At 31.5% G+C, this 11,678-nt stretch overlaps 1 protein-coding gene across 12 annotated transcripts; it reads left to right on the forward strand.

Annotated features, from left to right (window-relative positions):
* Positions 1 to 2,585: 2,585 nt before the first annotated feature.
* On the forward strand, positions 2,586 to 5,646 carry LOC104787088 (F-box protein At1g56610). Of its 12 annotated transcripts, none has more exons than XM_087450505.1 (7): positions 2,618 to 2,794; positions 2,883 to 2,963; positions 3,052 to 3,132; positions 3,221 to 3,300; positions 3,731 to 4,730; positions 4,812 to 4,946; positions 5,043 to 5,646. In XM_087450505.1, exons 5-7 carry the CDS (start codon positions 3,762 to 3,764, stop codon positions 5,394 to 5,396), a joined length of 1,458 nt encoding a protein of 485 aa, XP_087306631.1. In that variant the 5' UTR covers positions 2,618 to 2,794; positions 2,883 to 2,963; positions 3,052 to 3,132; positions 3,221 to 3,300; positions 3,731 to 3,761; the 3' UTR covers positions 5,397 to 5,646. The 12 variants fall into 12 exon arrangements, with proteins under 12 accessions (XP_087306635.1, XP_087306637.1, XP_087306631.1 ...); XM_019245961.2 differs by having other exon boundaries at positions 2,621 to 2,794; positions 3,057 to 3,132; XM_087450506.1 differs by having other exon boundaries at positions 2,621 to 2,794; positions 2,888 to 2,963.
* The last annotated feature ends 6,032 nt before the right edge of the window (positions 5,647 to 11,678 follow it).

Genomic DNA, 11,678 nt, shown 5'->3' on the forward strand with positions numbered 1-11,678 from the left:
TATCGTTTACAATTAAGATCTTTCTCCCAATTCAAAACACGTCGTTTTAACTTTTCATTGCAAACAACGTCGTTTTAAGGTTTTGAGCCCAATGACCTTGACACATCATCGCTTCAGTGTCAAATTGATCAAAACATTTAACGATTGACTAACACTATTTGAGTCAATATAGGAATACAGGTAACGATTCAAAGTCTAGGTAGTAAATTTGAATTATGAAAAAGTTTAGGTTGAAAAACACACGGATCTGTTGTCTGCGTAGGAATTTACACTTTCGAAATACTACGGGTTGAAATTTATCCTTTTCCCGTTCTAGGGACTCGGTTTTATGTTTCCTGGCATTGCTAGGTTGCTAGAGTTGGGTCATTAGAACATTGCTAGGTTGCTGGTTCTATGATTCCTGTTGTTTTGGATATTGATTACGATGGAATATGGTTATATTTTATTATTGGATTATTATTGAATATTGGTTGGTAATTTCCGCTGTTGAATGTGTTTGTGGTTAGGTGGCTAGTGGGTATGGAACCACTAGTTGTAGTTTATTTATATTATTATTTATTATTTATTATTTATTAGAAAAAAAGAGGTCGGTCGTTTCAAGTTTTCATGTTTAAACATAAATAATTTTGAATATAATATAATCAAAAATAATCACTTCACATGTGTTGGTTGCATGAGTGACGCTAATCACGGTATCATGCATAATAAAGTCACAATAAAACTGACATTAATTTATGAAAACCGACATAAATGTGAGTTTCAATTCCAGTTTTTTTTTTAATGTTATTAAAAACATACTAAAATATGGATAAAAAGACGAAAATACAATGTTATCAAAATTATTATTCTTTATAAAAAGGCCATAATTTTCTTTTATGAAAAAATAGAACACTCCATTTTTTATTTAAATTTTATACTATTTTTTACTCTTTATTTTATTTTCTGATATTATTAGTTTTACCCCCACTATAATGTTGAGAATTTATTAAAAATATCATTTTTGGTATACTCCTTTTCAAAAATACCCTCTTTTTTGGCCATTTTTATTTTTGCCCTCCTTTAATTTTTAATGACCATTTTACCCTTAGATTAAAAATATTTTAATCAATAAAAAAAAACAAAATTTTCCTGCCAAAAAAATTACCGACATATTTTCCCGCCAAAAATTTTTCGAAAAAAATTTCCCGCCAAAATTTTTTTTGTCAAAAGAAATTTGATAAAAAATTTCGACAAAAAAATTTTCCCGCCAAAAAAAATTTACAAGGTTTTTAAGAGGTTTTATAAGGTTTCTACCTTATAAAAGTCTTATAAACACCTTGTAAACGCTTTTACAAGATTTTTTAAAGAGTTTTAAAATGTTTTTTAAACACCTTGTAAAAGCGTTTACAAAGTTTTTAAAAGGTTTTCAAATGGTTTTTAAAAAGATTTTTAAAAGGTTTTAAACACCTTGTAAACGCATTTACAAGGTTTTTAAAAGCGTTTACAAGGTTTTTAAAAGGTTTTTTTAAAAGTGTTTACAATGTTTTTATAAGGTATAAATTTCAATATTTTTGGCGGGGAAAATTTTTGATTTTGGCGGGAAATTTTTTTTTGGCTGGAAAAAAAACTTTTTTGACAGGAAAATTTTTCGATTTTGGCGGGAAATTTTTTTTTATTTTTGGCGGGAAAATATTTTCGATTTTGATAACTATACATTCTTGCTGTCACTCAAAAAAGGATAATTTGGTCATTTTGTATATAAAGAGGAGTAGTTTTTAAAATGGTCAATATGAAGAGCTATTTTTAAAAAAGGGTATGGAAAAATGGGCATTTTTGAGAATGATCCTATAATATTATTTTCCTCTCCTAAATTAAATACCACTATCTTTTAATTCCTTTAATTACTCCCTCTGTTTCACAAAGAGTGTCATTTTGGAGAAAATTTTTTGTTATACAAAAAGTGTCATTCTACATTTCCAATGTGCTTTTTAATGCTACATTTTTTTTTACCCCTAAACCCAAAGCTTTTTCCACTGAATTTAAACCATTAATCATTAATTAAATAGGGGCAAACATGTACTCCCTCTATTTCACAAAGAGTGTCATTTTGACACAATGCACACAAATTAAGAAAAGATAGAATTATACATGTTTACCCCTATTTAATAAGTGACTAATGGTTTAAATTCAATGAAAATGAGCTTTGGGATAAAGGGTAAATTAGAAAATTTAATGTAAAAAATACATTAGAATTGTAAAGTGACAGTCTTTGTAAAACAAGAAAAATTCTCCAGAATGACACTCTTTGTGAAACAGAGGGAGTATAATTCAAACTTTCTTAATTTGTGTGAAATATGTCAGAATGACACTTTTTGTGAAACAGAAGGAGTGTATTAAGTAATTTTTAATGCCTAAGAAATCCGTTATCAATTATTAAAATCATATCATCGTAACATTAAAATAGTACACAATAAAGAATAGTTTTATTTATTTGTATTATTTGTATAGGTTTAACATTACAAGTGAAAGTGGGAATTTATATTAACAGCTTTAATTTATTTTTCAATATGTAATACTTACCTTAAATGATAAAATTTGAAAGAACTAAGTTAACCCATCAAATTAAAAATGTGAATGTGTGGGGGTGGGGATGTTTTGGTCATTTTTGTTGTTTAATCAACCGTACGTTTACGTTCACTCCCACGCTTTTCTTCTCATTGTTCTCTCTCTCTCTCTCTTGCTCTGCTTCTTCGATTTCACAAGAGCAAAGGGGATTTAGGGTTTCATCGACGAACAAGGCTGCTCTGCTCCGACGGTGAGTTCCTTCTTCTTCTTCTTTTTTCCTTCTCTGAGGATTTATGCTTCGTAAGTCATCTGTTAAAGATTAGTTTCTAAATTTGAAGATTAGGTTCTTCTTCTTCGATTTCACAAGAGCAAAGGGGATTTAGGGTTTCATCGACGAACAAGGCTGCTCTGCTCCGACGGTGAGTTCCTTCTTCTGATTTTTTTTTCCTTCTCTGAGGATTTATGCTTCGTAAGTCATCTGTTAAAGATTAGTTTCTAAATTTGAAGATTAGGTTCTTCTTCTTCGATTTCACAAGAGCAAAGGGGATTTAGGGTTTCATCGACGAACAAGGCTGCTCTGCTCCGACGGTGAGTTCCTTCTTCTGATTTTTTTTTCCTTCTCTGAGGATTTATGCTCCGTAAGTCATCTGTTAAAGATTAGTTTCTAAATTTGAAGATTAGGTTCTTCTTCGATTTCAATAAACGGGAAGAGACTAGGCTTGGACGAATCCGCTTGATCAAGCACGAATCAAGAAGGTGCGTTCCTTTTTTTTTGTTTTTGGCTCTGTAAATTGTTGATTTGTTGAGTTAATCATGGGAAAATGGAACAAAATTGCAAGATTAGTTTCTAATTTTTGGTCTCTACTCCTTCCATGAGTTGTTAGCTCTTGATTGCTCTTTAATTTGTTCGTCTGTTAGAGAAAATCATGGGAAAATGGAATTTTATTGCAAGCTCAGCTTCTTCCGTGAGTTGTTTTTGTTGTAGCTCAGTAGTAGATTGAGTGTTCGTTCTTAGTGTTTACTGGTTCTCGTCAGTTCAAAAGGTTGAGGTTTCTCTATGGAAACTTTATAGTGTTCTCAGATTTCCATTTTTTTTTGGAATGAATAGTTCTCAGATTTCTATGTTATACTTTCTGTAACTTGCAATGTGATGAACAAACACGTGATTTCTTTCTCTCTTGTGCAGGTTCTTCTGTTGGTTTCATCTTGTGTCTGCCATGGATTCAAATAAGAAGAGAGAGAAGTCTGCGATTACTGATATACCAACTGACTTGGTGCCTCAGATTCTATCCTGGTTGCCAACCAAAACAGCAGTAACAGTGTCATATCTTTTGCTAAAAGGAGAGTGGAGAATCAACCTCAATAGTTTGTCAAAGCTCAGCTTCTGTTATGATGATGAAGAAGAGGAAGACCAATTTGTGAGATTTGTTAATGAAGTCTTGAGGCTGAGAGTAGCAAACTGTGAGCTAGATAGTTTCTACCTGAAGATTGATGGTGAGATTGATGGAAGTGATGTGTCCACTTGGGTAGACTACTCGCTAAATAATGGGGTGCAGAAGATGAACCTTAGGATATATGATATAAAAGGGGATTTTGAGCTGAACCCAAGAGTTTTCGTGCAAAAGAGTTTGGTCACTCTGAAGTTGGCCTCTTACCGAAACTTGATTAGTATCTCTGGAGATGACGTAGCCGAAGTTGATCTTCCTTGTTTGAAGAGACTTTGGCTTGATGATATCAATATTGAAGACAATGAGATGTTTGTTAGGTTAATCTCGAGTTGTCCAGTCCTTGAAGAGTTAGTCATGATTGATATGAAGTGGCAACGATGGAATGCCTGTCTTGTGGCAAGCGCAAGTCTGAAGAGACTGAAGATCATCTGGAGTAATGCTGTAGAGATGGACGATTTTGAAAGATGCCCCCAAAGTGTGTCATTTGACACTCCGAAACTGTTATACCTTGAGTATACTGATCACGTTGCTGGGCAATATCCAGTATTGAATCTTGGTTCACTTATTGAAGCCAGGATCAGAATTGAAACCATAGATGAAAAGGAGGAAGAAGATGATGAGGAGGAAGAAGATGATGAGGAGGAAGAAGTGATTGTGAATGCTGGTGATGATGCCACAACTTTTATCACGGGGATAACAAGTGTTCGGAAACTTTATTTGTCTGATAACACTGTTCAGGTTTGTCAATTTCTTGCAGCTTGAGAATTGCTTGTCTAACAACACTAACACTGATTTGATTGTGATTTGCTTGTGTTTCAGGTACTTCATCCTCCATTCCATGATGAATATGGAAATTTGACTCATTTGACTGTTCAGAGTTGCAAGACACTAAGCTGGGACCCAATTCCAGAGCTGCTCAGATCATCTCCACATTTGGAAACCCTCGTCTTTGAGGTAAGAAATCAAGCTGCTGCTTAGTGAATTCAGTTTTATTAGTAAAGTGAGCAAAACAGATGCATCAAGTGATTTCTATCTGTCTTTTATGTTTAGGGACTCTTCCACTTAGCCACAGATGAGTGTGGTGATGTGTGTCCCTGCCAGATTAGAAAGAAGTCTTGCCTAGTAGCATCCCCAGTAACTCTTCTGGAAATACATGAGATTACTAATGATGAAGAAAGTGATGAAGGAGTCGTTAAGCAAGATAGGGGAGAAGTTATTGAAGATGAAGCAAGATTTGTTGAGCAAGTGAAGTTCTTTATGATGAGAATGCCACGACTCCAACAGGTGAAGATATATGGCAAAACCAAAGAAAGTGTTACTGCTCTGAATGAAATTGCCAGTCAACTTTGGAGACTTGAAGGCAAAGCATCCCCTACGGTTCAAGTATCCATACTCGAAGCTTAAAACAAAGGCACCTCTCCCATTGATATGTGGACCAATTTGAAAGTTTCTGTTACATGATACATCTTTTTGGTATTTTCTGATCTCTCTCTCTCTCTCTTTTGACGCGTATTGTAGGAGTAATTCTGGACCTAAGTTGAAAAGTCTTGTGTATGCTCTATTACATGCTACTTTTGTGTGATTCAGTTCTTGTCAATTTATGGCTGTAGACGTGTCTTCCTTTTAACTAATGAGTGTTTTCTTATTATCAAAACACGTATACTCTTTTTAGTTCCCCTGTTTTGCTTACACAAACATAAAAAAACTACTTAAGTCCATAGAACAACTTTAAGAAAAAAACCTATACTGAAACTTCCACTATGAAGCTACAAAGCTGTGGCTTGATAAACTAGCGAGACAGCCTCACCACCAGAATTTTGGTTATTGAGCTTGCCAGCCAATAGTTATCTCTTCTTCACTCCATTCTGGAATTTCAATCATTAGAGGCTGAGACGAACTTTTCCGAGTTTGCAGACCCGTAAAGCAGCGGGCAAACATCAATCGATTCTTTCAAAGCCGTGGAGCAGATGAAGAATCCTTGCCATGAATCTCAAAAGACTGGGCCAGCCTCCAAGATAGATTTGATAAGAGTCAACAAACAGCTAGAGAAAGTTACGAGGTTCACAGTTGGGATAGATGATTAAAGTTGTGATAGACTGATCCATTCCTCTTGATGTATCATAGACTGATTGATCCTCTTGATGAATCAGCTGTAGCATGAGTAAGTTCAGAAATGATGAGAGGAGTCTGCTACAAGTCAAACAAATGCTGCAGAACCTCTGAAGATACCAAACCAAGGTCCGATCCGTTTATCAGATTGATACCATTTTATTAATCATGTTCCTTGTTTCTAGGGTTGGTTAGACATAACTGCTCCCATACCACTGATAGAATGGTCCCTCTTCAAAGCCAAAGAGATGTGTTATGTCTAACACATGAACAAGTAACCAAAGAGATAAACTCTGGCCCTGATTGGTAGACTACTTTTAAGATTTTAAAATTTTTTTAAGTCATGACAGTCATTTTTTTACCAATCAGGCTTTTTGGCTTTTAATTTTTTTAAAGTTTTAAAAGTCACTTTTTTTTTCTCTTCCTTGTTTTCCTTTCTTTTTTAAAGCGTCAAATTCATGTTTTAAAACAAAACAATTTTTAAAGCATTCTTTTTTTCACCATTTTATATTTAAAAGCTCTTCAAAAGTATATATAAATATTTTATATACTTTATTTTTATAAATTAATTATTCTCATTTTTTTCTCTTTTTTCTAAGACCCATTTCAATAATAAATTTTATTTTTTCATCATCATCACTAATAATATTATAAAAGAGTTTATGAAATTTATCATTAATAAGACAATAACATTCAAACAATGCATTGATTAGTGGTTAATAGATTTTTGACTAGTTTTTATAAATTAATGAATTATTCTAGATTTTTGTGACTAGATTTTTGACTAGTTTTTATATATTTTATTTTTATAAATTAATTATTCTCATTTTTTTCTCTTTTTTTAAGATCCATTTCAATAATAAATTTTATTTTTTCATCATCAGCACTAATAATACTATAAAAGAGTTTATGAAATTCATCATTAATAAGAGAATAACATTCAAACAATGCATTGACTAGTTTTTTTTTTGCATTATTTAAAATTTAATAAGTTAATAAATTGATGTCTACAACTTCAATTATTTATTTCTTATTCTTATAGTTGTTTGTTTTTAATTAGTTTTCAAACAAAATTTCATATTTGATTGATTTATATTTTTTAAAATTTTAATTTATCATTAATAAAATTTATTTTGTCATTAAAATGTTATATAAATTAATTTTTGACATAATATATATTTATTATTAATATTTATAATAATAATAAAAATAACAGCTACAGCTTTAAAAGTTGTTGGTAAACAATCAGATTTTAACAGTTAAAGTTTCTACAGTCAAAGCATCTACAGCCAAATTCTCTACAGCTAAAATTTTAAAGTCAAAGTCTTTACAGCCAAAAGTAACAGCCGTTACCAATCAGGGCCTCTGTTTTGTCAAATTTCAAGTCTATTCCATTAATGTGACATTGAAGTCTTTAAATACACAAACAAAACAAAACAGATTGATAACCAACTCTAGAAACAAGGAACATGATTAATAAAATGGGAATATGGAATCATGGACTTGATATCCTAAAACAAAGGAAACCACTAAGCATCTTCTCTGGTTTGGTTCGGTTATGATCTTATCATTTAATGGCGTTATGTTAGCACTAAATCGTCATATTCTTTCTTCTCATCTTAAAAAAAATCTACCAAAACCGGATTTATAGCTGTAAAACGATATAATTGTTATATGGTTTTGTGGAGTCCACTGAATATCTTGCAAATTTGGAATTCATATCTTTCCTTATTTCTCTAGAATGCACATTAATTCTCATTTTCTGACTTTTTGTATGTTTAGACACATATATAGAAACTAAATATGCAGTTAATAAGGAATTTATGTAGAAATAAATAGTTTCTATAAATTGATTTTGTCGATTAACTATACTGTATTTAACTTATTATTTTTTTGTGCAAATATGTAGCAATTAGATTTGTAAATAAGGTTTTAAATAGTTAAACTTCAAGGGTAGAACGCAAAATGTACTTCAAAATGTATATATAGATTACAAGGGTACGCTATTAGAAACAAGACAAAATAACAGATTTTCATTAAGGGTAAAAACATCAATTGCCCATTTTTTCCTTATCTCCCAAAGCCTTTAAGAAAATTTAATTTCGTCATCTGTTCTGAAAAATACAAATGGTCTGGTGGTTAAATATAGTGGGGAACAATACTTGGGTTCACCCACAGGGTGAACCTCTCCATTCACCCCCTTATAAAATAAAAAAATAAAATCTGTATACATTATTATAAAATTAAAAACTTAAACCGCTCTTTAATAAACCTAAACCGACATATATGGAATCTAAATCATAACCATCTCATTTGTGAAACCAAACCGACATATAATTTCGTTCTACTTGTAAAATCTAAACCCTAACCATCTCATTTGTGAACCTAAACCGACATATAATTTCGTTTTAATTGTGAAATCTAAACCCTAACATCTCATTTGTGAACCCAAACCGACATATAATTTTGTTCTACTTGTAAAATCTAAACCCTAACCATCTCATTTGTGAACCCAAACCGACATATAATTTCGTTCTAATTGTAAAATCTAAACCCGAACCACCTCATTTGTAAACCCAAACCGACATATAATTTTGTTTTAATTGTAAAATCTAAACCCTAACCACTTCATTTGTAAATCCAAACCGACATATAATTTTACTCTAGTTTTAAATCTAAATCAAGCCAAATATTTAATTTTCCTTAATTAAAAGTATACAGAATTTGTTTCCTTAATTTGGGTTGCTTTTAATTTAATTTTGATTTATTTTTTAAATGAAATATTAGATGGAAGATTCTGATTTGCCGAGAAAAGAGAGGGTGAATGGAGAGGTTCACCCCTAGGGGTGAACCTAAGTATTTTTCTATAGTGGGGACCTTCTCAAAGGTATCAAGTTACAAACGGGAACCCATAATTCAAACAATAAAAATAATTATCTAAACTATTTCTAATAAAAAAAAAACAAGATGCAATCATAACATTTGGATAATTAAATTTAATTTCAACTTTCAAATATAAGAAATTTATACTTTTCCAAAGAGTCTCAGTGGTTAATGTGTCGTTCAGTATTGTCTTGTCTATACAAAGATATATATTTTTAAAAAGTTGACTATACGACATGTAATCAGCTACTTTGGAACGGGTACTTTGAAAATTTTGGATATTTTTGAAAACAAATAAGTATTTTTTTGGATAATTTCAACTAAGTAAATAAAAAATAAGTATTCAACGGGATCTTTGTTGTGAAAGAGATGGTAAAAATAAGGAATATTTGCTACATAAGTAGTTACTAATTAGTTTATATTGGTGTATTTTACTATTTTAGCAACTTTATGAATATATAATACAGAAAATATAGATACTATTATGATTTAATGGTGTTATGTTAGCACTAAATCATCATATTCTTTCTTCTCATCTAAAAAAAAAACTACCAAAACCAGATTTATAGCTTTAAAACAATATAATTGTTATATGGTTTTGTGGAGTCCACTGAATATCTTGCAAATCTGGAATTCATATCTTTCCTTATTTCTCTAGAATGCACATTAATTCTCCTTTTCAGATTTTTTTGTATGTTTAGACACATATATAGAAACTAAATATGCAGTTAATAAGGAATTTATGTAGAAATAAGTAGTTTCTATAAGTTGATTTTGTCGATTAACTATACTGTATTTAACTTATTATTTTTTGTGCAAATATGTAGGAATTAGATTTGTAAATAAGGTTTTAAATAAGTTAAACTTCAAGGGTAGAACACAAAATGTACTTCAAAAATGTATATCCCCTATATATTAATAGAGAAGCACTCTCTTGAAAAAGCTGATGTGTCGCCGCCAGAGAGCTCGAGACACATTTAGCAAAAAAAACCTTAAATTTTCTACTTAATTACATTAACATACCACTATATTTTTTTTTTAAAAACAATTAATTGAATAATAATTAGATATGTCATCAGTTCTCACACAAATTTAAATATCATATAATAAAACTAATTAAATAATTACATATTATTTTAAGTCAGAATTTCAGAAATAAGACCCATGATTATCAACTTTAAATTACATATGTGTATGGCAACTTTTTGTCCAGTACACATGAAGAAAGATATCATGGGTTAAATTATGATAATAAACCCATGAGAAATAATTACATAATCATGTAGTCCAACTTACATAACACATGAGATACCCATGAGTTGTCATGGTATGATATTAGGTTGTAGCCCTGTTTCAAAAATCGGTCAAATCGGCCGATTAATCGGCGTGGAATCGCTAGGCAGTATAGAGCCGCCGCGATTACACCCAAATCGGGAAGAAATCGGAATTTTTTTTATTTTGATTTTGACTTGATTTTCTACTTAGATATGATGTTAAATCTGAAGATCTACTATTTCTATATCATATCTAGTTGAATATAAGATGAAATGGATAGAAACTGAGCTAAAAAAAAAGTTGCGGCCATAGATTAGGGTTTGACAGTATCTGGATCGGGTAGAGAAGACGACCGGCAAAATTACCGTGTTGCCCTTGGTAATAAAAAGGACAAAAATGAACTAAATAGACATTGGGAGGAGTCAAACTCGCGACCTTAGTTATTTCTTAAAGAGTGTTAAACCGATTGAGCTGTCAAACATTTTCAAAATATTACGGCAAACATTATATATAACCCTAAAAGTTAAATATTTTATTATTTATTATATATAATAATAAAAACCCCTAAAATTAGTCCCCGATTAATCCCCGATTTAAATCCGATTTCCTGATTAATCGCTAGGTCCTCAGTCATCGCCCGACTAGCGCCTAGCGATTGTAGTGGTTGTCATGGTATGATATTAGATACCCATGAGTTGTCATGGTATGATATTAGAATGCACATGATTATGGGTTGGTTTGAACTTTTCGTCCAAATAATTATATACACATGATTATATACCATTCACCCTCATAAATATACTTCCAGATTTTTTATTACGAAAAGTTGGACTACAACCCATGAGAAATAATTACATAACCCATGAGAAATAATTACATAATCATGGGTCTTAATTAAAGACTCATGGGTTAAATTACATCCCTAACCTTTTCGTCCACCAGAAGGAAGAGATCATGTAGTCTCATGGGTTGAATATTCCTCTAGGTCCTTAACCTAGTCTTCCCCGATGAAGTTGTCATGGTATGTGATAGCCATGAGTTTGTGATAGCCATGAGGGTTGGTTTGTGATAGCCATGAGTTGTCATGGTATGATATTAGATACCCATGAGTTGTCATGGTATGATATTTCGTAATTACCACACAACAATCAAAAATTATTTCTCATGGGTTGTAGTCCAACTTTTCGTCCAGGCCATACACATACCCATGATTATCAACCCATGAGAAATAATTACATACTAATAAATATCTTTCTTCATATGGATGCAACAAGTTGCAGTTGTTTAACTGGGCAGATCAAATAATTTTACTTACCTGATTGTATGGAAATTTCTATTGACATCACTTCTACAATCCTCTCAAGACCTCTAACACGGTTCTCCAAACTTATCTTTCCTTTATTGCCGCTTCCTTTAGTT

The sequence above is a fragment of the Camelina sativa genome, chromosome 5 (genome assembly GCF_030686135.1).
Source record: "Camelina sativa cultivar CO46 ecotype springtype chromosome 5, ASM3068613v1".
Lineage (NCBI taxonomy): Eukaryota > Viridiplantae > Streptophyta > Magnoliopsida > Brassicales > Brassicaceae > Camelina > Camelina sativa.